The sequence below is a fragment of the Callionymus lyra genome, chromosome 4 (assembly GCF_982586985.1).
Source record: "Callionymus lyra chromosome 4, fCalLyr1.hap1.1, whole genome shotgun sequence".
NCBI lineage: Eukaryota > Metazoa > Chordata > Actinopteri > Syngnathiformes > Callionymidae > Callionymus > Callionymus lyra.
This window is the reverse complement of record NC_141821.1, coordinates 2,830,575-2,857,558: the sequence shown is the minus strand read 5'-3', so window position 1 is coordinate 2,857,558 and position 26,984 is coordinate 2,830,575. Positions and strand designations below refer to the sequence as shown.

At 39.8% G+C, this 26,984-nt stretch overlaps 1 protein-coding gene across 3 annotated transcripts in view; it reads right to left on the bottom strand.

Moving 5' to 3' along the window:
- The window catches only part of ralylb (RALY RNA binding protein like b), a 197,881-nt gene that overhangs the window by 78,521 nt on the left and 92,376 nt on the right, over window positions 1–26,984 (bottom strand). For all 3 annotated transcript variants that reach the window (XM_087790265.1, XM_087790264.1, XM_087790267.1), the window contains exon 2: window positions 26,580–26,853. In XM_087790265.1, coding sequence (XP_087646391.1) covers window positions 26,580–26,835 — 256 coding nt within the window. In that variant the 5' untranslated portion in view covers window positions 26,836–26,853. The remainder of the gene's footprint in view (window positions 1–26,579; window positions 26,854–26,984) is intronic.

Sequence of the window (26,984 nt, the reverse complement as noted above, 5' to 3'; positions counted from 1 at the left end):
ATAAACTCATGACTCAGGTAAATAAACTCATGACTCAGGTAAATAAACTCATGACTCAGGTGAATAAACTCATGACTCAGGTAAATAAACTCATGACTCAGGTGAATAAACTCATGACTCAGGTAAATAAACTCATGACTCAGGTGAATAAACTCATGACTCAGGTAAATAAACTCATGACTCAGGTAAATAAACTCATGACTCAGGTAAATAAACTCATGACTCAGGTGAATAAACTCATGACTCAGGTAAATAAACTCATGACTCAGGTAAATAAACCCATGACTCAGGTAAATAAACTCATGACTCAGGTAAATAAACTCATGACTCAGGTAAATAAACCCATGACTCAGGTAAATAAACCCATGACTCAGGTAAATAAACTCATGACTCAGGTAAAAAAACCCATGACTCAGGTAAATAAAATCATGACTCAGGTAAATAAACCCATGACTCAGGTAAATAAACTCATGACTCAGGTAAATAAACTCATGACTCAGGTGAATAAACTCATGACTCAGGTAAATAAACTCATGACTCAGGTAAATAAACTCATGACTCAGGTAAATAAACTCATGACTCAGGTAAATAAACTCATGACTCAGGTAAATAAACTCATGACTCAGGTAAATAAACTCATGACTCAGGTAAATAAACTCATGACTCAGGTGAATAAACTCATGACTCAGGTGAATAAACCCATGACTCAGGTAAATAAACTCATGACTCAGGTGAATAAACTCATGACTCAGGTAAATAAATTCATGACTCAGGTAAATAAACTCATGACTCAGGTAAATAAACTCATGACTCAGGTAAATAAACTCATGACTCAGGTAAATAAACCCATGACTCAGGTAAATAAACTCATGACTCAGGTAAATAAACTCATGACTCAGGTAAATAAACTCATGACTCAGGTAAATAAACTCATGACTCAGGTAAATAAATTCATGACTCAGGTAAATAAACTCATGACTCAGGTAAATAAACTCATGACTCAGGTGAATAAACCCATGACTCAGGTAAATAAACTCATGACTCAGGTAAATAAACTCATGACTCAGGTAAATAAACTCATGACTCAGGTAAATAAACTCATGACTCAGGTAAATAAACTCATGACTCAGGTAAATAAATTCATGACTCAGGTAAATAAACTCATGACTCAGGTAAATAAACTCATGACTCAGGTGAATAAACCCATGACTCAGGTAAATAAACTCATGACTCAGGTAAATAAACTCATGACTCAGGTAAATAAACCCATGACTCAGGTGAATAAACTCATGACTCAGGTAAATAAACCCATGACTCAGGTAAATAAACTCATGACTCAGGTAAATTAACCCATGACTCAGGTGAATAAACTCATGACTCAGGTAAATAAACCCATGACTCAGGTGAATAAACTCATGACTCAGGTAAATAAACCCATGACTCAGGTAAATAAACTCATGACTCAGGTGAATAAACCCATGACTCAGGTAAATAAACCCATGACTCAGGTAAATAAACTCATGACTCAGGTAAATAAACTCATGACTCAGGTAAATAAACTCATGACTCAGGTAAATAAACCCATGACTCAGGTAAATAAACCCATGACTCAGGTAAATAAACTCATGACTCAGGTGAATAAACTCATGACTCAGGTAAATAAACTCATGACTCAGGTAAATAAACTCATGACTCAGGTAAATAAACTCATGACTCAGGTAAATAAACTCATGACTCAGGTAAATAAACCCATGACTCAGGTGAATAAACCCATGACTCAGGTAAATAAACTCATGACTCAGGTAAATAAACCCATGACTCAGGTAAATAAACTCATGACTCAGGTGAATAAACCCATGACTCAGGTAAATAAACTCATGACTCAGGTGAATAAACTCATGACTCAGGTAAATAAACTCATGACTCAGGTGAATAAACTCATGACTCAGGTAAATAAACTCATGACTCAGGTGAATAAACCCATGACTCAGGTAAATAAACTCATGACTCAGGTGAATAAACCCATGACTCAGGTAAATAAACTCATGACTCAGGTGAATAAACTCATGACTCAGGTAAATAAACTCATGACTCAGGTAAATAAACTCATGACTCAGGTGAATAAACTCATGACTCAGGTAAATAAACTCATGACTCAGGTAAATAAACTCATGACTCAGGTAAATAAACTCATGACTCAGGTAAATAAACTCATGACTCAGGTAAATAAACTCATGACTCAGGTAAATAAACTCATGACTCAGGTAAATAAACTCATGACTCAGGTAAATAAACTCATGACTCAGGTAAATAAACTCATGACTCAGGTAAATAAACTCATGACTCAGGTAAATAAACTCATGACTCAGGTGAATAAACCCATGACTCAGGTAAATAAACTCATGACTCAGGTAAATAAACTCATGACTCAGGTAAATAAACCCATGACTCAGGTGAATAAACTCATGACTCAGGTAAATAAACCCATGACTCAGGTAAATAAACTCATGACTCAGGTAAATTAACCCATGACTCAGGTGAATAAACTCATGACTCAGGTAAATAAACCCATGACTCAGGTGAATAAACTCATGACTCAGGTAAATAAACCCATGACTCAGGTAAATAAACTCATGACTCAGGTAAATAAACTCATGACTCAGGTAAATAAACTCATGACTCAGGTAAATAAACTCATGACTCAGGTAAATAAACTCATGACTCAGGTAAATAAACTCATGACTCAGGTAAATAAACTCATGACTCAGGTAAATAAACTCATGACTCAGGTAAATAAACTCATGACTCAGGTAAATAAACTCATGACTCAGGTAAATTAACTCATGACTCAGGTAAAACTAAAAGGATGGAAATACTGGAGTCACATGACCAACAAACTGCTCCACGGCAGCGAATCAGACTTTTTAACCTTTTTATTGTCTCAGGGTCAAGTTGACCCGAAGGCCTTCACGTAGTTTGTAAACATATGAACGTGCAACATGTTCTCAACATTGCAATGACACTCTTTTAACGCTGGGGGGAGCCAGACTCAAACATGTACCCGTGCTGCTGCTTCAACTGTGGTTTATTATGAGTTAAAAATACAAAACTCTAGATTATAAACTTGTTTCTTCAGAGTTAAAAATACAAAACTCTAGATTATAAACTTGTTTCTTAAGAGTTAAAAATACAAAACTCTAGATTATAAACTTGTTTCTTCAGAGTTAAAAATACAAAACTCTAGATTATAAACTTGTTCCTTCAGAGGTAAAAATACCAAACTCTAGATTATAAACTTGTTTCTACAGAGTTAAAAATACAAAACTCTAGATTATAAACTTGTTTCTTAAGAGTTAAAAATACAAAACTCTAGATTATAAACTTGTTTCTTAAGAGTTAAAAATACAAAACTCTAGATTATAAACTTCTTTCTTCAGAGTTAAAAATACAAAACTCTAGATTATAAACTTGTTTCTTCAGAGTTAAAAATACAAAACTCTAGATTATAAACTTGTTTCTTCAGAGTTAAAAATACAAAACTCTAGATTATAAACTTGTTTCTTCAGAGTTAAAAATACAAAACTCTAGATTATAAACTTGTTTCTTTAGAGTTAAAAATACAAAACTCTAGATTATAAACTTGTTTCTACAGAGTTAAAAATACAAAACTCTAGATTATAAACTTGTTTCTTTAGAGTTAAAAATACAAAACTCTAGATTATAAACTTGTTTCTTCAGAGTTAAAAATACAAAACTCTAGATTATAAACTTGTTTCTTCAGAGAAACAAAGAATATCGAGCAAATACACAATTAAAAAAAGACACAAAACCCACATTAAAATTATTAATGTAAAATGAAACGACTTTGTTGTTATTAATGATATGAATAAATAAATGAATGAATAAATGAATGAATAAATGAATAAATGAATAAATGAATAAATTAATGAATAAATAAACAAACAAATACATAAATGAATGAATGAATAAATAAATGAATGAATAAATAAATGAATAAATAAATGAATAAATGAATGAATAAATGAATGAATGAATGAATGAATGAATGGATGGATGGATGAATGAATGGATGGATGGATGGATGGATGAATAAATAAATAAATTGTAAATAAACGACAATGAAAGAGAGAATACAGATTCATAAAAACAATGATTACAAAAGTCAATCATTTTTAAACTGATGTCAAAAGACATGTTTGTGAAGATATTTAGTGTTAATCTGTTGTTACCCCGGGTTACCTAACGTAACCACGGTTCTCTGCCCTGCAGAATAAACCATAAACCAAGCCCGGCTGGAGGTCCTCACACCGTGAAGTAGAACTTATTATCTCTGAAGCGACTTCTGCTCACTGAGATTCATGTACGCAGGTGAAGAAAATAAATACATATTCATGTGTTTTTTATATTTTTACTGCTGGTTAAGAGATTAAAACAATACTAATGCATTAATTAGATAATAAAGTACAACAATGGCTTTTAGATGAGAATAGAATTGGAAAAGTACAAATTTATAGTCGTATAAAATACATTTATGACCAAGATTAGACAATAAAAATGACATAAAATGAAATAAAAAGGAGAGATATCCAAATATATATACAGTATATATATACATATATATATATAGTATAGTATATATAGCTCTGAATCAATTCTACTTCCGTTCTGATGTTGACACAAACAGCAACAAGGTCGAGGGATTGAATCTGTCGTCCTGCTCCTGGTGACCTTTCCTGGACCGCGTGACCCGAGGCGCTGACCTGTCGTGGTGCTGTGAGTCAGATCACCGTGGCAACCGCCTCAGGACCGACCCGACGCTGGAACGTCGTGAAGGAAGCGACGCACAAGCTCTTTTGTTGGTGCTGAGTCATCACTCACTGCTGCCCCGGGCCCTTGAGCAAGAGTCTGAGGAGGCAGCAGAAGCCTCGGGGGTCACGCTTCGGGGGGTCATGCCATGGGAGGTCATGCTATGGGAGGTCACGGTAATTACAGCTCCACGAGTAACGAGGAGTCGACGGGATCGACTCGACACGATGACGTCCTGAATGAAGAAGCAGCTTCAGGTGTTAAAGGGCAGAACTTCCTGACGGTCCAGGTTCCTAATGAGGCTCCTGAAGGTCACCAGTGCTGGTCCCACGTCAGCTCGTCTGCTCACCTGTCAGCAGGTAAACCAGGACTTCAGCCTTTATTAGCAATTTACTGTTCATGGGTTCAACGTTAAAGTGTAGACGTGTTGATGAAACACATTCATTATAATAATAGATGGATGGATGGATGGATGGATGGATGGATGGATGGATGGATGGATGGATGGATGGATGGATGGATGGATGGAAGGATGGATGGATGGATGGATGGATGGATGGATGGATGGATGGATGGATGGATGGAAGGATGGATGGATGGATGGATGGATGGATGGATGGATGGATGAATGGATGGATGGATGGATGGATGGATGATGGATGGAAGGATGGATGGATGGATGGATGGATAGATGGATGGATGGATGGATGGATGGATGGATGGATGGATGGATGATGGATGGATGGATGGATGGATGGATGGATGGATGGATGGATGGATGGATGGATGGATGGATGGATGATGGATGGATGGATGGATGGATGGATGGATGGATGGATGGATATGATACTATCATGATACTTCATCAACGGTTTCATGATACTTCATCAACGGTTTCATGATACTTCATCAACTCTTTCTTGATACTTCATCAACGGTTTCATGATACTTCATCAACTGTTTCTTGATACTTCATCAACTGTTTCATGATACTTCATCAACTCTTTCTTGATACTTCATCAACGGTTTCATGATACTTAATAAACGGTTTCATGATACTTCATCAACTCTTTCTTGATACTTCATCAACGGTTTCATGATACTTCATAAACTGTTTTATGATACTTCATCAACTCTTTCTTGATACTTCATAAACGGTTTCATGATACTTCATCAACTGTTTCTTGATACTTCATCAATGGTTTCATGATACTTCATAAACTGTTTCATGATACTTCATAAACTGTTTCATGATACTTCATCAACTGTTTCTTGATACTTCATCAACGGTTTCATGATACTTCATAAACGGTTTCATGATACTTCATCAACTCTTTCTTGATACTTCATCAACGGTTTCATGATACTTCATAAACGGTTTCATGATACTTCATCAACTGTTTCATGATACTTCATCAACTGTTTCATGATACTTAATCAGCTGTTTCAGGATACTTCTCAAATGTTTCTTGATACTTCATTAACTGTTTCTTGATACTTCATCAACTGTTTCATGATACTTCATCAACTCTTTCTTGATACTTCATCAACGGTTTCATGATACTTCATCAACTCTTTCTTGATACTTCATCAACGGTTTCATGATACTTCATCAACTGTTTCTTGATACTTCATCAACTGTTTCATGATACTTCTCAAATGTTTCATGATACTTCATCAACTGTTTTATGATACTTTTTCAACTGTTTTATGATACTTCTCAACTGTTTCATGATACTTCTCAACTGTTTCATGATACTTCTCAACTGTTTTATGATACTTCATCAACTGTTTTATGATACTTCATCAACTGTTTTATGATACTTCATCAACTGTTTCATGATACTTCATCAACGGTTTCATGATACTTCATCAACTGTTTTATGATACTTCATCAACTGTTTTATGATACTTCATCAACTGTTTCATGATACTTCATCAACTGTTTCATGATACTTCATCAACTGTTTCTTGAGGAAACCCCCTGAACATGTCAGCAGATCTCATGTTCACCCCAAAACAACCTACAGAGCCTCAACAGCAGGGGTCCCCAAACCTTCTACTGTGAGGGCCACTCAACTATTCCCTTCTCTTGTTTGTTTGGTCCGAACATCTTTTCTCCATGAAGAAGTCCTCAGTTTGTCTCCTCCAGCCCTGGTCTCTCCTGAAATACTTCCAACACGAGTGAAGATGTTCCAGCAGAAGCGTCTTCACCTCCGAGCTCATCTTGTTTCCCTTCATCACCACAGACTCCTCGTCTGCTGCTCCACTGACGAGTTACAAGAAGTCCATGAATATTTAACGCTCAGGGTCAGAGCTGGACAGTAGTTCTGCAGAACCTCACACCTCCAGTTCTGACTTGTGTTTCGTACGCAGGTAATGAAAATAAATAAAAAACAACAAATGAACTGCGGAGTATTAACAGGGAAACTATATTACAGGAAAATATATTTTTAACATTTGATAACTAGAATAAAGTCGTACAAAAAGGGGTTTTAGATGAAAATAGAGCAAAATTAAAATTACATAAAGTTAAAATACAATAAAATGAAATATATCCAACTATATACAGTATATATATGTTTATATAAAGGTTACTTCGATAGTTGATAATATATATAAATATTTTACAATAATAAAATATTGTAAAATATGAAAATAATTATATTTCAAACAAATAGGATTAAATAAAGAGCTATTATGACAGAAACTGAAAAACATAACAAAAACAAAAAAACAAGAAAGTTCTGATTCACAGTTAGTTTTAAAAATAAAAATGAGAAGAAAATATGCTAAAGATTTACAATTATGAATATAATAAATCATAAACCAGAGTTCCTGGAGTAAAGCCACACAAGCAGGGGGAACATGAAGAGCCTTGAACTAGAACTTTATGTTTGATCTGTAGAACTGAACTAATGCCACGAGAAAAGTTTATTATTTAAACAATATTCAGAAACAAACCTCGTATATAACTATCATATTTTTTAGAGTACAAGTTACTCTTTCAGCTGAAACTGCAGTGAGACAAATACAATATAAACAATGACTTGTTTGTTTTCACACTGTCCGCCACTAGAGGGCGCTCTCGGCTCGTGCTGCTTCTATTCTGAGGAAGATTTGTGACAGAAGATGAAGAATAGATGAATCTAGAGAGAGAGAGAGAGAGAGAGAGAGGGAGAGAGAGAGAGAGAGAAGAGAGAGGGGGAGAGAGAGAGAGAGATAGAGAGAGAGAGAGAAAGAGAGCGAGAGAGAGAGAGAGAGAGAGCGAGAGAGAGAGAGAGCGAGAGAGAGAGAGCGAGAGAGAGAGAGAGACAGAGAGGGAGAGAGAGAGAGAGAGAGGGAGAGAGAGAGAGGGAGAGAGAGAGAGAGAGACAGAGAGGGAGAGAGAGAGAGAGAGAGACGTATTTTCTTGGTCTTTATTAAATACATTTATCTTCTTCTTCTTCTTCTTCGTGATTATTTGCTGAGACTCGTTGATTAATTGTTGACATAAAGTACTTCTTGGGTCTCGACCTCAAACCTCGTGTCTCTGACAGAAATAATTGAGCAGAAAATTAAAACTCACACAAAAGAGTTATTTTTAATCCTCGAACTGTAATTATTCTATTGGTGCTAATATTAAACGTCTCTAAAAAGGTCCGGATGACGAGTGTGTTGCTCAAGGGCAGCTGACGTGAGCAGAGAACCAAAATAAAATGTTGATTTGTGTCGAAGAGAAGCAGGAGCTGAAGATGAATCACTGAACACAACACTGGCAGCAAATCATCGTTTCAGGAACATATTGAAGCACATTGTTAACTACACACATGTACACACACATGTACACACACACATGTATACACACACATGTACACACACACATGTACACACACACACACACACTCACACACATACACACGCACACACACACACACACACATTGTGTTGAAATACTGGATCAAGTGGCACCTGTTAAATCGAACTTTAAAATTCAGAAAAAACGGTGCCCTTTGACAAATGAAGATCTCCTGAGTCTGAAGAGACTTTGTCGAAAGACTGAGCGTCTCTGGAAGTCCACTAAACTTGAGGTGCACAGACTTCACCTCAGGGATCTGATGACTTCTTACAATGAGATGGTAGAAACTGCTAGATCTGATAACATCAGAAAACTGGTAGCAGCAAATAGGAAAAACCCCAAAGTTTTGTTTGACACGATTAATTCTCTCGTGTCTCCTGCTCCTCAAATCACGCCTGTCTTCTGTGAAGCTGACAGCAATGCATTGTTGAGATTTTTCATTGACAAAATTAAATTGATCAAAGAGAAAATCTCCCCCCCTTTGTTTGGAACCCCTACTGTCTCTGAGCCCCTCTCCTCCTCTTGGTCCTCCTTCACTGCTGTATCTTTGGGTGATATTTCGGCACTAGTGAACAAGATGAAACCCTCCTCTTGCTCAGATGACGTCCTTCCTTGTAGGCTTTTTATCAAAGTATTTGATGTAATTGGCCCCTGGGTTACCAATATGGTGAACCTCTCCCTTTCCACAGGTGTTTTTCCCAATGCATTTAAACATGCCATTGTGGAGCCTCTGCTCAAAAAAACAGGCTTAGACCCAACTGACCTCAGTAATTTTAGGCCTATTTCTAAGCTCCCTTTCTTGTCCAAGATCTTGGAGAAGGTGGTGTCTGAGCAGCTGTTCCTGGATCAGAGTGACATCCATGAGAAGTTTCAGTCTGGCTTCTGTAAACATCTACGGAGACAGCTTTACTGAATGTGTCCAGTGACATCATGATGTCGGCTGAGTCTGGTAAATCCACTGTTCTGGTTCTCTTGGATCTGTCCTCAGCCTTTGACACAGTTGATCACCAGATCCTGCTGAGAAGACTGAGGGATGAAGACTGTCTGGGTCTGTGTTAGAATGGTTCTCATCTTACCTTTCTGGGCGCAGTTTTAGTGTATCTGCCAATCAAATGAGGTCTGAATCGGCAGATCTGTTGTGTGGAGTCCCTCAAGGTTCTGTTCTGGGTCCTTTATTGTTTTTGCTGTACTTGATTCCCCTCGGTCAAATCATTCAGAGATTTCCAGATGTTTATCACAATTTGCTGATGACATCCAGCTCTACTGCTCTGTTGACCCAACTGAGCCCCAAAGGCTGAACTTAGTCAATTGTTTGCTAGAAATCAAACAATGAGTGAAAACACTTTACAGCTAAATCTGGACAAAACTGAAACTCTGGTGATTGTTGATGATAAGATTCCAGGGTTGAGTCAGTACTTGGGTGACTTAGGTCAGTCTGTCAAACTGAGCCTGAGAAACCTGGGTGTTGTATTTGATAAAGACATGTATCTTGTTCAACACTGAAGAAAACTGACCAGAAACTGTTTCCTTCAACTGAGAAAAATCTCTAAACTTAGGAAAATGTTGTCGGAACATGATCTGGATCTTATAATCCATGCGTTTGTTTCTTCTCGTCTGGACTATTGTAACAGTTTGTTTTCATGTCTTAACAAGAAGGATCTTGTCTCGCCTGCAGTTGATTCAAAACTCTGCAGCCAGAATTCTGACCCGCTCTAGTAGAATAACTCACATTTCTCCTTCAAACTCTTCACTGGCTTCCAGTTTCTTTCAGGATCAACTTTAAAATTCTGCTTCTTACTTTCAGATCTATTCATGGTCAGACTCCTCCTTCCATCACTGATCTGATCCAGCCTTACACCCCAGCTCGGGCTCTGAGGTCTGTGGATCAGAATCTACTTATGGTTCCACGCACACGGCTCAGGACCAGAGGAGAGAAATCTTTTCAGGCTGTTGCTCCTAAGCTTTGGAACGATCTTCTCTCTCTTTGCGCTTGATGGAGTCTACTGACTCCTTTAAGAAACATCTGTGTTCGATGATCTACTGACTCCTTTAAGAAACATCTGTGTTTGATGATCTACTGACTCCTTCAAGAAACATCTGTGTTCGATGATCTACTGACTCCTTTAAGAAACATCTGTGTTTGATGATCTACTGACTCCTTTCAGAAACATCTGTGTTTGATGATCTACTGACTCCTTTAAGAAACATCTGTGTTTGATGATCTACTGACTCCTTCAAGAAACATCTGTGTTTGATGATCTACTGACTCCTTCAAGAAACATCTGTTTGATGATCTACTGACTCCTTCAAGAAACATGTGTGTTTGATGATCTACTGACTCCTTCAAGAAACATCTGTGTTTGATGATCTACTGACTCCTTCAAGAAACATCCGTGTTTGATGATCTACTGACTCCTTCAAGAAACATCTGTGTTTGATGATCTACTGACTCCTTCAAGAAACATCTGTGTGTTTGATGATCTACTGACTCCTTCAAGAAACATCTGTGTTTGATGATCTACTGACTCCTTCAAGAAACATGTGTGTTTGATGATCTACTGACTCCTTCAAGAAACATCTGTGTTTGATGATCTACTGACTCCTTCAAGAAACATCTGTGTTTGATGATCTACTGACTCCTTCAAGAAACATCTGTGTTTGATGATCTACTGACTCCTTCAAGAAACATCTGTGTTTGATGATCTACTGACTCCTTTAAGAAACATCTGTGTTTGATGATCTACTGACTCCTTTAAGAAACATCTGTGTTTGATGATCTACTGACTCCTTCAAGAAACATCTGTGTTTGATGATCTACTGACTCCTTCAAGAAACATCTGTGTTTGATGATCTACTGACTCCTTTAAGAAACATCTGTGTTTGATGATCTACTGACTCCTTTAAGAAACATCTTAAGACGTTTCTATTTGTTCAGGCTTTTCCTTGATTTTCTCGAACTCCTGTGTTGCTCTCAGTATTATCTTGATCTTTGAAGTATGTACTGTTTTGAGTATTGTTTTGATTGTTAAAGCGCTTTGTGACCCTGGTCTCGAAAAGCACTATATAAATAAATATTACTTACTTACTTACTTACTTACACACACACACACACACACACACACACTAACACACAGACACACACACAGACACACACACCCCCACACACACACACACTCACTAACACACAGACACACACACACACACACACTCACTAACACACAGACACACACACACACTCACTAACACACACACACACAGACACACACACACACACGCTCACTAACACACAGACACACACACAGACACACACACACACACTCACTAACACGCACGCACACACACACACACACACACACACACACACACACACACACACACACACACACACACACACACACACACACACACACACACACACACACTCACTAACACACGGACACACAGACACACACACACACACACACACACACACACACACACACACACACACATACACACACACACACACACTCACACACACACACACTAACCCTTGAACATTCTTTCTTGAGTCTGAACAAAGGAACTTCTTAAGAACCGTGCACGAGTCCCACCGACAGACGTGCACGAGTCCCACTGACAGAGGTGCACGAGTCCCACCGACAGACGTGCACGAGTCCCACCGACAGACGTGCACAAGTCCCACCGACAGACGTGCACGAGTCCCACCGACAGAGGTGCACGAGTCCCACCGACAGACGTGCACGAGTCCCACCGACAGACGTGCACGAGTCCCACCGACAGACGTGCACGAGTCCCACCGACAGACGTGCACGAGTCCCACCGACAGACGTGCACGAGTCCCACCGATAGACGTGCACGAGTCCCACCGACAGACGTGCACGAGTCCCACCGACAGACGTGCACGAGTCCCACCGACAGACGTGCACGAGTCAGACGTGTGGGACTCACTGACTGGTTTTTACGAGGGATTGGTCCTGAGACGAGAAGAGTCTCAGTTGACTCAAGTTCACTGGTTCAGTTAAATACCTACACATGTTCAGTGAGGGACGAGTCCTACAACTCTAGTGTGAGGATCAACAATATGAGTCCAACACACCTGATCACACAGAGACTCACTCGTGCATGTGAGACTCAGTCATTATTTGACTCAATCCATGGACTTGTTTAGACGTTTAGATCCTGTGAGACCTTGTTCTCCATCACTGGAAATACTTCAATTCAATCTTCATAAATACAAGTACGTCTTATGTATACTTCTGTTAGTACTCATGACCACAAAACGATTTTATGTGAGACGCACCACTTAAAAGTCTGTCAAAATGTTAGTGATACTACCAAGATACACCACAAGGCTAAGTAGTATTTCACCGCAAGGTATTATAATATTCCACCGGGAGGCTTCAAAGGTCCACGGGGCTTAATAGTATTCATTTAGAATTTTCCGTAGTTATACTCCACAAGTCTTCGTATTATTACTTTGGAATGTTCCGTAGTATTACTCCACAAGGCTTCGTAGAATTACTTTGAAATGTTCCGTAGTATTACTCAAAAATACTTTGTGGTATTAATCTGGAATGTTCTGTAGTATTACTCCAAAAGGCTTTGTGGTATTAATCTGGAATCTTCTGTAGTATTACTCCAAAAGGCTTTGTGGTATTAATCTTGAATGTTCTGTAGTATTACTCCACAAGGCTTTGTAGTATTACTTTGGAATGTTCTGTAGTATTACTCCACAAGGCTTCATAGTATTACTTTAGAATGTTCTGTAGTATTACTCCAAGAGGCTTCGTAATATTTCACTGGGAGGCTTCGTAATATTACTCCATGAGGCTTCATAGTATGTGGAATGTTCTATAGTACTATTCTGGGAGGCTTCGTAGTATTCCTCTGTAATGTTCTGTAGTATTACTCCATGGGGCTTCGTAGTATTCCTCTGTAATGTTCCGTAGTATTACTCCGTAAAGCTTTGTAGTATTTGGAATGTTCCGCCGTCCATCCATCACACATCACCCGACGTGTTGCTCATTAACATCGTAAAATGAGGCCAGTTTCCGAGGTGCGGCGCCACCAGGGCGGCGACGATGATTGGCTGCCTGAGCCGTCGCCGCCCCCTCTGAGCCGGGGGGTCACGACATGTTTCTTCATCCACTCACAGAAAAAAAGGTGTTATTGTCCTTTTCCATCCGGGATTCAATCACCGCCTGTCCGTCAGCGGCTGGCGTCACCTCGGGGCCGACGCACCCGGACCTTCAGGACCTTCAGGACCTTCAGAACCTTCAGAACCATCAGAACCTTCAGGACCTTCAGGACCTTCAGGACCTTCAGGACCTTCAGAACCTTCAGGACCTTCAGGACCTTCAGGGACGTGAGGGCCGGCGGTGTCGCAGACGCACTTAAACAATAACAAGTGCAGCGCTGAGGAGCAGAGCGGCGTGAAGGAATCCATCACCGCCGTCGCCATGGCAGCCCCGGAGAGTCGGTGCTGAGACGGCGCTCGCCGGACGAGGAAACGGCGTCGAGACATTCCGGCTTCATGGACGCCAGCGATCATCTCGTCAGCGTCGCTCGGGGCGAGTCAACGAACACCAGGAGAAGGATGTGAGAACAAGAGTGATGGAGGGAGATACCAGGAGGTATTATCAGCCGGGATATGTATTTATACACAGTATTAGTACTTAAGAATACTCACACAAGCCACACATCCAAACATGATGAAATATAATAAATATATATATAAATTAAACTGTTAATAATTACTTGAAGCTTCAGGAAACGGTGTCATATTTTTTGTGGTCAGTAGGTGGCGCCCTCAGTTTATAAATTATGTAAGGTTTTAATACAACAGTATTAAATGTAGTGATGTGTTGATGAAGCTTCATGAAACACTGTCATTATCTTCAGAGTCCACTAGATGGTAGTGATGAGTTGATGAAGCTTCATGAAACAGTGTCATTATCTTCAGAGTCCACTAGATGGTAGTGATGAGTTGATGAAGCTTCATGAAACAGTGTCATTATCTTCAGAGTCCACTAGATGGTAGTGATGTGTTGATGAAGCTTCATGAAACAGTGTCATTATCTTCAGAGTCCACTAGATGGTAGTGATGAGTTGATGAAGCTTCATGAAACAGTGTCATTATCTTCAGAGTCCACTAGATGGTAGTGATGTGTTGATGAAGCTTCATGAAACAGTGTCATTATCTTCAGAGTCCACTAGATGGTAGTGATGTGTTGATGAAGCTTCATGAAACAGTGTCATTATCTTCAGAGTCCACTAGATGGTAGTGATGTGTTGATGAAGCTTCATGAAACAGTGTCATTATCTTCAGAGTCCACTAGATGGTAGTGATGTGTTGATGAAGCTTCATGAAACAGTGTCATTATCTTCAGAGTCCACTAGATGGTAGTGATGTGTTGATGAAGCTTCATGAAACAGTGTCATTATCTTCAGAGTCCACTAGATGGTAGTGATGTGTTGATGAAGCTTCATGAAACAGTGTCATTATCTTCAGAGTCCACTAGATGGTAGTGATGTGTTGATGAAGCTTCATGAAACAGTGTCATTATCTTCAGAGTCCACTAGATGGTAGTGATGTGTTGATGAAGCTTCATGAAACAGTGTCATTATCTTCAGAGTCCACTAGATGGTAGTGATGTGTTGATGAAGCTTCAAGAAACAGTGTCATTATCTTCAGAGTCCACTAGATGGTAGTGATGTGTTGATGAAGCTTCATGAAACAGTGTCATTATCTTCAGAGTCCACTAGATGGTAGTGATGTGTTGATGAAGCTTCATGAAACAGTGTCATTATCTTCAGAGTCCACTAGATGGCGTCTCTGCACCATTTTGTGCTTCTGATTTACATCATTATTAAAGTGATTGCTCCATCTACTGACCTCTGAACAACATGATACTGTTTCATGAAGCTTCACCAACACATCTCTAGACTAAAGCAATAGATCATAGAGCAGAAAATATATAGTAATAAATACATAAGTCTCTATATCCGTAAGTATTATTATATTATTTGTTGAAAATGAACAACTATATTCTATACTTTAGCTCGATAATTTTTTTCAACGTCCAAGATTTTTTCTGTGAATCAGTTTAATCAGAATGTTTTTTTTTTCTCTTGATTTTACTATTTAAATTGGTAGTTGATTGTTTATTAGTGACTGATATTGAAATGAAACTGAATTTGCTTTGATTTTATCGTCAGAAATGTTTTTGAAGTTAGTTTAGTTAGTTAGTTAGTTAGTTAGTTAGTTAGTTAGTTAGTTAGTTAGTTAGTGTAGGTTAATTTAAAGGTTGCTTCTTCAGTAACAATTATGACAATAAAATCAAAGCAAATGAAGTTTTCATTTCAACGTTTTTTTAAAATATATTATCATATATTGTATTAATTTTAACTTTTGTCGTTTTTGTTAGTTATTATGTTGATTATGTCGATTTTGCGCAAAAGTGTTGAATGAATGTATTTCTATGAAAGTTTCCAAACAGTTAAAACACAGATCAAATTTGAATGCCTTCTTAGAGTTCCATCTGGATCCACGGAGGTTTTGAAGGATTTGTCACCAACTTTGCACGTGTTTTACCGCCAGAAAATTAAATAATGAAACTATATATGTATAGAATCACAATCAATCTCAATCACAATCGTGTCAATCAAATAAATCAACTTTCATGTGACTCAGCTGTAGATCTGAAATATTTGTCAGGTTGAAAAAAACATTTTTAAAGTGATTTTTAAACACTTTTGTTTTATTTTTTAATCGATTCCTGGTCAGTGCACTTTCCTTTATGGCCAAACCATATATATATATATGTATATACAGTATATATGCATATTTTGCAATATTTCTGGATTTTTTCATCACGAAAAGCAAGAGTTCCATCAAAAGTGTTGGTTGAGGATCATTTTGCTCGTGATCATCTCGTCGCTTCTTTCCTCCGGAGAATCGATGAACGAGCGCCGACGGCCGTGAAGCCGGCGACAGAAACGCGACGACCGACGAGTTCCGCTCGCGAGCCGGCTTGAAAAAAGAGGTTTTCTTTGGAGAACCTCTAAAAGGCACTTATTTCAATGATATCAGCTGTGTTTGTTGAGTGTTTTCGTCTCCATGGAAACTGACACGGAATAAAAAACGTAATGAACTCTAAAGAGCGTCGGCTCCTGCGTTTATCTATAATTTACTTCACATGGAAAATGAAACATCCACTCAGCCGAGCATTAAAGCTAATTCCGGTCGATGAGATCACGGGCGACGTGTCTTTGAACACGAACACGTCTTTACTCCTTTCAATCCTTCTGAATGAGCCGTGATTGGTTTGGACGTCTCAACGCTCGCCATTTCGTGAAGCGCCGAGAGAGAAACGCGTGGATGTGGTCCGTGTTTTTATAGAATTCCTCCATGTGTCGTGAATCATCTCTCGCTCACGCCTGCTCGCACACGTCCACGACATCCTCATCCCGTGTGGCGGCGGCGGCAGGCGGCAGCCGGCCACCTCTGACACCGTATCACCGGGCGAGCAGATTAGTCATCACCAGCGAGCAGCGGGGGGAAGATGGCCGCCGCGACCGCAGTGTGATGCGATTATTCCACTGACCTCCTTTTCCCGGCGACTGATGCCCGAGGCCTTTCCAAGCCACCGCTGGCCTCCAACAACAAGTTCCTCCTCGTGTGCTTCAGCTCCAGAACCGCTTGTGTGTCGACCGCACGACCACATGAAAGCAGGTCTTCACTGTATTCCATGTGTTCAGCATTAAGATGAGCAGAAGAAGAATCTGTGATACTTCAATTAAAATTAAATGATGAATGGAATAAAGAAACGCTTCTTGGGAGAAGAATTGTCAATATTACATCAGATGAGTTAAGATTTTCACAATAATAATAATAATAATAATAATAATAATAATAATCCTACATTTTGGAACGATCTTCTCTCTCTTTGCGCCTGATGGATCTACTGACTCCTTCAAGAAACATCTGTGTTTGATGATCTACTGACTCCTTCAAGAAACATCTGTGTTTGATGATCTACTGACTCCTTCAAGAAACATGTGTGTTTGATGATCTACTGACTCCTTCAAGAAACATGTGTGTTTGATGATCTACTGACTCCTTCAAGAAACATCTGTGTTTGATGATCTACTGACTCCTTCAAGAAACATCTGTGTTTGATGATCTACTGACTCCTTCAAGAAACATCTGTGTTTGATGATCTACTGACTCCTTCAAGAAACATCTGTGTTTGATGATCTACTGACTCCTTCAAGAAACATCTGTGTTTGATGATCTACTGACTCCTTCAAGAAACATCTGTGTTTGATGATCTACTGACTCCTTCAAGAAACATCTGTGTTTGATGATCTACTGACTCCTTCAAGAAACATCTGTGTTTGATGATCTACTGACTCCTTCAAGAAACATCTGTGTTTGATGATCTACTGACTCCTTCTAGAAACATCTGTGTTTGATGATCTACTGACTCCTTCAAGAAACATCTGTGTTTGATGATCTACTGACTCCTTCAAGAAACATCTGTGTTTGATGATCTACTGACTCCTTCAAGAAACATCTGTGTTTGATGATCTACTGACTCCTTCAAGAAACATCAGTGTTTGATGATCTACTGACTCCTTCAAGAAACATCTGTGTTTGATGATCTACTGACTCCTTCAAGAAACATCTGTGTTTGATGATCTACTGACTCCTTCTAGAAACATCTGTGTTTGATGATCTACTGACTCCTTCAAGAAACATCTGTGTTTGATGATCTACTGACTCCTTCAAGAAACATCTGTGTTTGATGATCTACTGACTCCTTCAAGAAACATCAGTGTTTGATGATCTACTGACTCCTTCAAGAAACATCTGTGTTTGATGATCTACTGACTCCTTCAAGAAACATGTGTGTTTGATGATCTACTGACTCCTTCAAGAAACATCTGTGTTTGATGATCTACTGACTCCTTCAAGAAACATCTGTGTTTGATGATCTACTGACTCCTTCAAGAAACATCTGTGTTTGATGATCTACTGACTCCTTCAAGAAACATCTCAAGACGTTTTTATTTGTTCAGGCTTTTCCTTGATGTTCTGGAACTCCTGTTGTGTTCTCAGTTTTATCTTGACCTTTAAAGTTTATACTTTATTGAATATTGTTTTGATTGTTTAAGCGCGTTGTGACCCTGGTCTGGAAAAGCACTATATTAATAAAAATTACTTACAATAAACATGATATCAAAAAAAACATTTTAAAGAGTTTTTCAACTCCTACCAGAGACCAAACACCGAAGCAGAACCGCACGTGGTGAACAATCGTGAGGAAAATTAACTGTTACTTAATTAACAATTAAAGCTCAAATCTCTTGACGTGAAAGTGACGTAATGTTTTATTCTGTGTCGAGTGCAATTCAACGTCTGCCAAGACTGTTTAATTTTTTGGGGGGGAAATTAACCTGATACACTTTACTTTTATAACTGGTTCCCTGCCAGAATGATCTTGTCGACCACTTTAAGGTAAGGTAAGGTAAGGTAAAACTTTATTGATCCCTCAGGAGGTCTCCTTTGGGAAATTGTTTTTTACCAATAGCCAGCAATTTTTCATAAACAATAAAAAAATAATACATAAAAAATAAAGTAAGAAGAACATAAAGAGGAAGAACAAGATGACACAATCTAAGTCTAAAGACAAAGACAAAGAACATAGGTCAAGGAAAAAAAAAAAAAAAAAAAAAAAAAAAAAAAAAAAAAAAAAAAAAAAAAAAAAAAAAAAAAAAAAAAAAAAAAAAAACAAACAACAAAGACAAAAGATCCGACCGAGTGTGCTGAACGATTACAGACCGGTGGCACTGACTTCGCAGCTGATGAAGACACTGGAGCGGCTGGTCCTCAAACATCTCACGCCACAAGTCCAGCACGCGCAAGACCCCCTGCAGTTTGCCTACCAGCCAGCAGTTGGTGTGGAAGATGCCATCCTTCACCTCCTGCATCGGACCTACTCCCACTTGGATAAAGGAAGCGGTTCAGTGAGAATCCTGTTCCTGGACTTTTCTAGTGCCTTCAACACTATCCAACCCACTCTGCTGCAGGACAAACTGACTAAGATGCATGTGGACCCTGGTCTGGTCTCCTGGATTACGGACTACCTTACTGATCGACCACAGTATGTCAGGCTGAAGGACATCAAGTCTGACACTATGGTGTGCAGTACAGGAGCACCTCAGGGGACAGTACTGGCCCCTCTCCTCTTCACCATCTACACTTCAGACTTCTGCTACAACTCAGAGCTGAGTCTCGTCCAGAAGTATGCTGACGACACTGCCATTGTTGGATGCATCAGGGACAACAGCGAAGACGAGTACAGGAGTCTGATACGTGACTTTGTGGACTGGAGTGAGAGGAACCACTTGCAGCTGAACACCTCAAAAACCAAGGAGCTGGTCTTGGATTTCGGGAGGTCCAGGACAAAGCCACGTCCAGTGTCCATCAGAGGCGACGAGGTGGAGATAGTGGACAACTATAAGTACCTCGGTGTGTGGATGGACAGTAAACTGGACTGGTCCTGCAACACAGACCATGTGTATAAGAAGGTTCAGAGTAGACTGTACTTTCTGAGGAGGCTTCGATCATTTAACATCTGCAAGAAGCTCCTCTGCATGTTCTACCAGTCTGTGGTGGCCAGTGTCCTGTTTCATTTTTAATATTCAATCATTTAATACTTTTTTTATTAAAGGTTTATTTTTTAATATTCAATCATTTAATACTTTTTTACTTTACAGCGATTAGATCAGATCAGATCAGAGTTTGAGGGGCAGAGCTCGCAGACAATGATGAATCAGAACCAAACTACCGTATGCTCCGGACTATAAGTATCTCCAGACATAAAATGCAATCGCAATTTTTGGGGGAAATTGATTTGATAAAATCCAAGAACAGACATGTGATCTTGAAAGACAAGTTAAAATAAAACTAGAGGCAACAACAGAATAATGTTACGTTACATGAAGTGAGAACCTGGTATGTTAACATAACATATGAAGAGTTATTCAGAGAACTATAGCATCAATAACTAACTAGTTTACCAAACCATCCGTGTAACTCCAAATAACTCTTCATCCTCGTGTCACTTTTAAACAACTAACTAACTCCGGAGGTAGAAGATGCTTCCTCTTCTACGTGGAAATGATCAACACAGGCCTAGAGCGCCCTCTGGTGGTTTAGTGTGACAATAACATGTGAAATGATATAATAATGTGTTCATAATTTCACACATAAGTCGCTCCAGAGTATAATCTCACCCCCGGACAAACTATGAAAGAAACTGCCACTTATAGTCCAGAAAATACGGTAATTACAAGAACCTGAGAGCAGGAGTCACTAAATGAGAATCTATTATAATAATAGAGGATCATAAAGATCTTAACTTCTCCAGAAAAAAAAAAACTGCAAATTATATCTGCTAACATATTTTCCCCATAGACTGTTGACCTCATAGCCTCGTTCGTGAGCAGATATCTTCGTTAAGTCCACTCAAGACCTTTCTCCACAGCGACTTAAACTATATCATTACAAATCAAGAGCCGAGGGGTAGCAAGTGTCGAGGAAGATAAGGAGGTACTGATAAGTACTAGGATGGAAGGTGATCCATGAAGAGCAGGGTCTTCAAGAGATGATTGTCTGAAGAGCGTAGGACAACACATCACGAGTGGAGTTTGGCCTGCAGACAACACTTAAGTGGTCACGATGTGGTGTCAGAGCTCTTCAGTAGGTCAGACCCTTAAGGACCTTCTAGGCACGAGCGACTTGGATCGGACGCAGCCATGGGAAGCTCAACGAACAGGATCAGGACGTCCAGGTTCATGATCACGTTGGAATTTCAGCTGTCGTCCATTAACCACCAAATGGTTTGTGAAATAAATGTTCTTAAGAGGAGAAGAAGAATCTTCTTTTTCGTTCACCCTCATGAAAACCTCTTGATGTTTGAACTTCTCTCTATTCAACGGCAAGAACATTGACCTTTGAACTCTTCGACTGACCGAATGTTTTCAACCCAAAGAGGCTCAAAAAGACTTGACCAACAGCAAAACAAAAATCATGACCTTTTACTTTCCTTTTCTCTGTTTTCAATTCACCAAACCTGTCGTTCTCACTAATAATACTATGTTTTCGACAAGATGTTCCTCCGATACTGGACGCATCTGAAACCACAAATCATTTCAAAAGCTCTACCGGGTCACGACCGACACCAACGGAACGTGGACCACGAGGCCGACCAACAGGAAGGAGCGTCTGCCAATACTTGTAACCCCGCAACCCGCCGGTCAAAGATAAGAGAATTAAGCGGCGAAGAGTCTGAATACAAATACTCTTAATGAAAACACTTCCACCCACAAGTGTGATGAGCGAAGCTCCGAGTCGCTTCCTCCGCGTCGTCTCTCGCCGCCTTATCATCGCGGTCTGCGGATCACCATCTACTCGGGATGATAACACTTTAATGAAATGTTTTGGAAAGTAGGAGGGACCCTCGGCGGAGGTCATCCGTCAGCGCTGAGTGATTATGCGGCCGGCGCGCTAATAAAGAAAGCATCAGTCTGCGAGGATGAGACCGAGAGCGTCTGTAATTGTCAATTAAGTGAGCGGCTCCCGAGCCGTCGTCTCAGGATTCAGCTCCGAGCCGCGAGAGCTCATCCTTTTAATTTGACATGAATATATAAAAACCTTGTTTACAGCATCAACAGTGAGTCAGAAATAATTACCTCCTGATGCTATGAAGTCGTGATTATTGTTGCTTCCATTGTAGTTCAATAAAGATCCTGGACATCCAACTGGTGTTAGATATAAATATACACTATTCATTTTGCGCCATACTTTAATGAATGCTAAAAGGTAATTAAAAATATAAAGTATAAATTACTCGCTTGATCTAAGAGTTTAAACGTTTGACTCCACATTCACAATCAACATTCCACTCAGACTGATTCACTGGTTCGAGACAAGCTCGGATCAGAATTAGATACGACACCAGTTATTTAAAACATCTCTTTATCTGCAAATCACACCTTAAATCGTAGATCAAAGAACGAAGCAAAGGGGGGCTAAAAGACGGAAACCTCCACCCGAGAACAGTTGAATGACTAGATTACAACAAAACAAATCAGGATGTCTCTCTACGGGGGATCGGGACACAGGGAACTTGAAAGGACCATTTGGCCGGAAAGAGGTGACCTCCCCGACGGGAAATTTGCCTTAAATATAGCGATGTTTCTACAACTACCGGAACCATTGACTGTACAGTCGCCGGGAGAAAGTGTGTCCGGTCACGATCGTAAAGCTTGTATTTTGTTTAACTTGAAGCGGCGAATAAACAACCCGTTATACACTCTGGATTGTTCATCTTTCTCCACAAAGCGAAGTATAAGACCCGGGACGGACGTGACGTCGTGTTGGAGCGACGGAAGTGACTCCGTGTTTTGATAATTTTACTGGTGTTTTTGTTGCAGGGGACCATGGACTCAGACTTTGAGGTTCTGATGTCTGCGGCTTCAAACCAGATGGTGAAAGATCCCGACAGATGATGAACCTGAGGTAACTCAGAAAGAAAACATACGCCGTCTTTTATTAATACCAGCGTAGTTCGCACAGGAATGACAGAACTGCACTAAATTCAACTTCATAGTTTTCACATTTATTTACCAAACACATGGAAATATTAAGTGTTTTGAAGACACTAATACTGACAAACACAGAAAAAAGGTATCGGTGTTAACGACTTAACGACAACAGAAATAAATTCAGTTCAGTCTTATTTTAAATTGTGTGTTTAATCCAAACACCACAGCTGAGCCTTACTCTCGTCACCAAGTGCCTTTATTTGATCCATTTTCTTCGCCACTTTATCCCTTACGGGAGAAGTGGGGGGGCTGGAGTCTATCTAGAGACGGGGGACACCCTGGACAGGATGCCAGTCTGTCAGTCTGTCTCTACACTATGTGGACCTGGAAGCGAACCTGCAACCTTCACACTGTGAGGCGATAGAACCGCCGCGCCACTGTGCGCCCATTACAGTATATAGTTACAGTTATTATCATGAAGTACAGGAACTCAAAAGAACATCTAAACTATCATTACAAAGTCGCTGAACGATGAGGTACGACAGGAAAGTCCCAGAGTCCGTAAATACTGCATCGACATTAAAAAAACATGGCGGAGGTTGTTTGTCGTTTTCAAGCCTTCACTGACAGGATGCGACACTTGGAGACGGTTAAGAAGAAGAAGAAGATCAGGAAGAAGTCTAAACTAAACTGGATGTTTAAATTGATAGATGCTATGAAATTAAATTAATTATATCTATTAAATTAATAGATACTAAATTGGATAAACTCAAGGACTCATTCATCCCTCGGGCTATTAAATTGTATAATTCTGAGTTCGGGGGCAGGAGTGGAGTAAAAGTATCTGGATGTTCTGTTCTATGTTAGTCTTTGTATCCTTTGTATTTGTTGTTTTTCAATCATATTGTTCTTTCTCTTTATTTCTCTTTGTTCTTGTTCTTATTTTATTTTGATTATTTTTTTATGAATAATTGCTGTGTTTTCTGTGGCTAATGGGAAAAAAACAATTTCCGAAGGAGACCTCCTGAGGATCAATAAAGTTCTACCTAACCTAACATAACCTAACCTAACGTAACCTAACCTAACCTAACCTAACCTAACCTAACCTAACCTAACCTAACCTAACCTAACCTAACCTAACCTAACCTAATGTAACCTAACCTAACCTAACCTAACCTAACCTAACCTAACCTAACCTAATGTAACCTAATCTAACCTAACCTAACCTAACCTAACCTAACCTAACCTAACCTAACCTAACCTAATGTAACCTAACCTAACCTAACCTAACCTAATGTAACCTAACCTAACCAAACCTAACCTAACCTAACCTAACCTAACCTGACCTAACCTAACCTAACCTAACCTAACCTAATGTAACCTAACCTAACCTAACCTAACCTAACCTAACCTAACCTAACCTAACCTAATGTAACCTAACCTAACCTAACCTAACCTAATGTAACCTAACCTAATCTAACCTAACCTAACCTAACCTAACCTAACCTAACCTAACCTAACCTAATGTAACCTAACCTAACCTAACCTAACTAACCTAACCTAACCTAACCTAACCTAACCTAACCTAACCTAACCTAACCTAACCTAACCTAACCTAACCTAACTAACCTAACCTAACCTAACCTAACCTAACCTAACCTAACCTAACCTAACCTAACCTAATGTAACCTAACCTAACCTAACTAACCTAACCTAACCTAACCTAACCTAACCTAACCTAACCTAACCTAACCTAACCTAACCTAACCTAATGTAACCTAACCTAACCTAACCTAACCTAACCTAACCTAACCTAACCTAACCTAACCTAATGTAACCTAACCTAACCTAACTAACCTAACCTAACCTAACCTAACCTAACCTAACCTAACCTAACCTAACTAACCTAACTTAACCTAACCTAACCTAACCTAACCTAACTAACCTAACCTAACCTAACCTAACCTAACCTAACTAACCTAACCTAACCTAACCTAACCTAACCTAACCTAACCTAACCTAACCTAACCTAACCTACCCTAACTAACCTAACCTAACCTAACTAACCTAACCTAACCTAACCTAACCTAACCTAACCTAACCTAACCTAACCTAACCTAACTAACCTAACCTAACCTATGTTCAAACGCCAGGTTGTCCACAAACATGTATTTTAGAATCACACGTTGTAAATCCAGAGTGACCCACAGAGGGCGCTGGTGTGTTCACCTCCCGCCCACCTGGCTGTGCTTCTTATTTTCTTTTATTCTTTCTTTCTTAATAATCACGAAGAGTGATGTTGAGTCGGTGTTTGTAGAACTCACTGACGAACTATATTCATGTTCTGTTTATGACCTCCTGTTTGTGTTTAAAGTCGTCATGTGTTTCTTTAGCTCCAGCACTTCGTTGCAAACGTAACCTGGAGCAGGATTCGATGCGACGACACTCATCACTCGACGGCTGAAGAGCAACAATTCATTTGTGTGTGATTGTTTGTGTGGGAAGTATCTGTGGTGCAGACGACGAGTCGTAAATACTTTTGTGATTTAAATAATTTGCTTTATTCTGTATGATGACAGTTATTATTGTGAGTCGGTTCCGACGACTATTTGCCACCGTTTCTTTCAGAGGAGGATGAATGTAGCGACGGTCCGCCCAGGATATGTTTCACCGTCTCTGCTCTCAGAGCAATAACTGAAAAGATAAACATGACCTGAAGTCCCATAAACCAGGCGTGAGGACCGTGTTTACCACAGTGCGGAGCAATTTGGGAAAATGACTTCTTAAGGCAATAAAACATGAAGCACAAAAAACAACATCAAATGCAACTGTTTTGCTGAAATCAGTAAAAATTCATCCCAGCGTTGTTTTGTTGCAGCAAATAGAAACTCATAAGTGGAAGAAAACAAGCGTCGACTAAAACAAAGAGCAGCAAATCGATAACCAGCGCAGCTTCTGCTTCCACCCGACACCTTCTGACACCTTCTGACACCTTCTGACACCTTCTGACACTTTCCACCTAAAGTTTCTCTTCTCAAGGTGAACGTTGCGAATCAAACTGTTCTTACACCGGCAGCTGGATCAGGAGGCTGCGGGTATTATTTCTGCCGAGAACAGCAGGACCACAAACAGAATATCAGACGCCGAGGGAGGCGTGATGCTCGGTAATCAGAGAATCGCTCTGAGCGTCGGCGGCTCACGAGACGGGAAGCTCTGCTCCAACTTTAGCGAAACACTTCCAGAGAGATTTATCCTCCTGCTACCATGTTGGATTTACAGATGAGCACGGACTCACCGAGCGGCTGTCCGGCGATGACCCGGGCGTTCTCTCCGGCCACCGCCGCCCGGGCGTTCCTCTCGCTCACGTACTGGACGAAGGCGTAGCCCTTGTGGACGGAGCAGCCCACGATCTTGCCGTACTTGGCGAACAGGACCTCGATGTCCGTCTTCTTGACGATGGCCGTGTTGAGGTTGCCGATGAAGACTCTGGAGTTGAGGGAGCGGGGGTCATTCTTGTTGGTCACGTTGCTGGTCTGGATTTTACCAGTCATTCTCCTCCACTTTCCTTCCTGGGAAACACAAGCAGAGGATGAGAGGATACTCCCTGGAAGAGGGATTATTGAACAAAGCAAGTCAATATTGATCATCGGGTAGAAAATACCTCCAGAACAAATACATTATTTAGGAAAGCGTTTTTTGA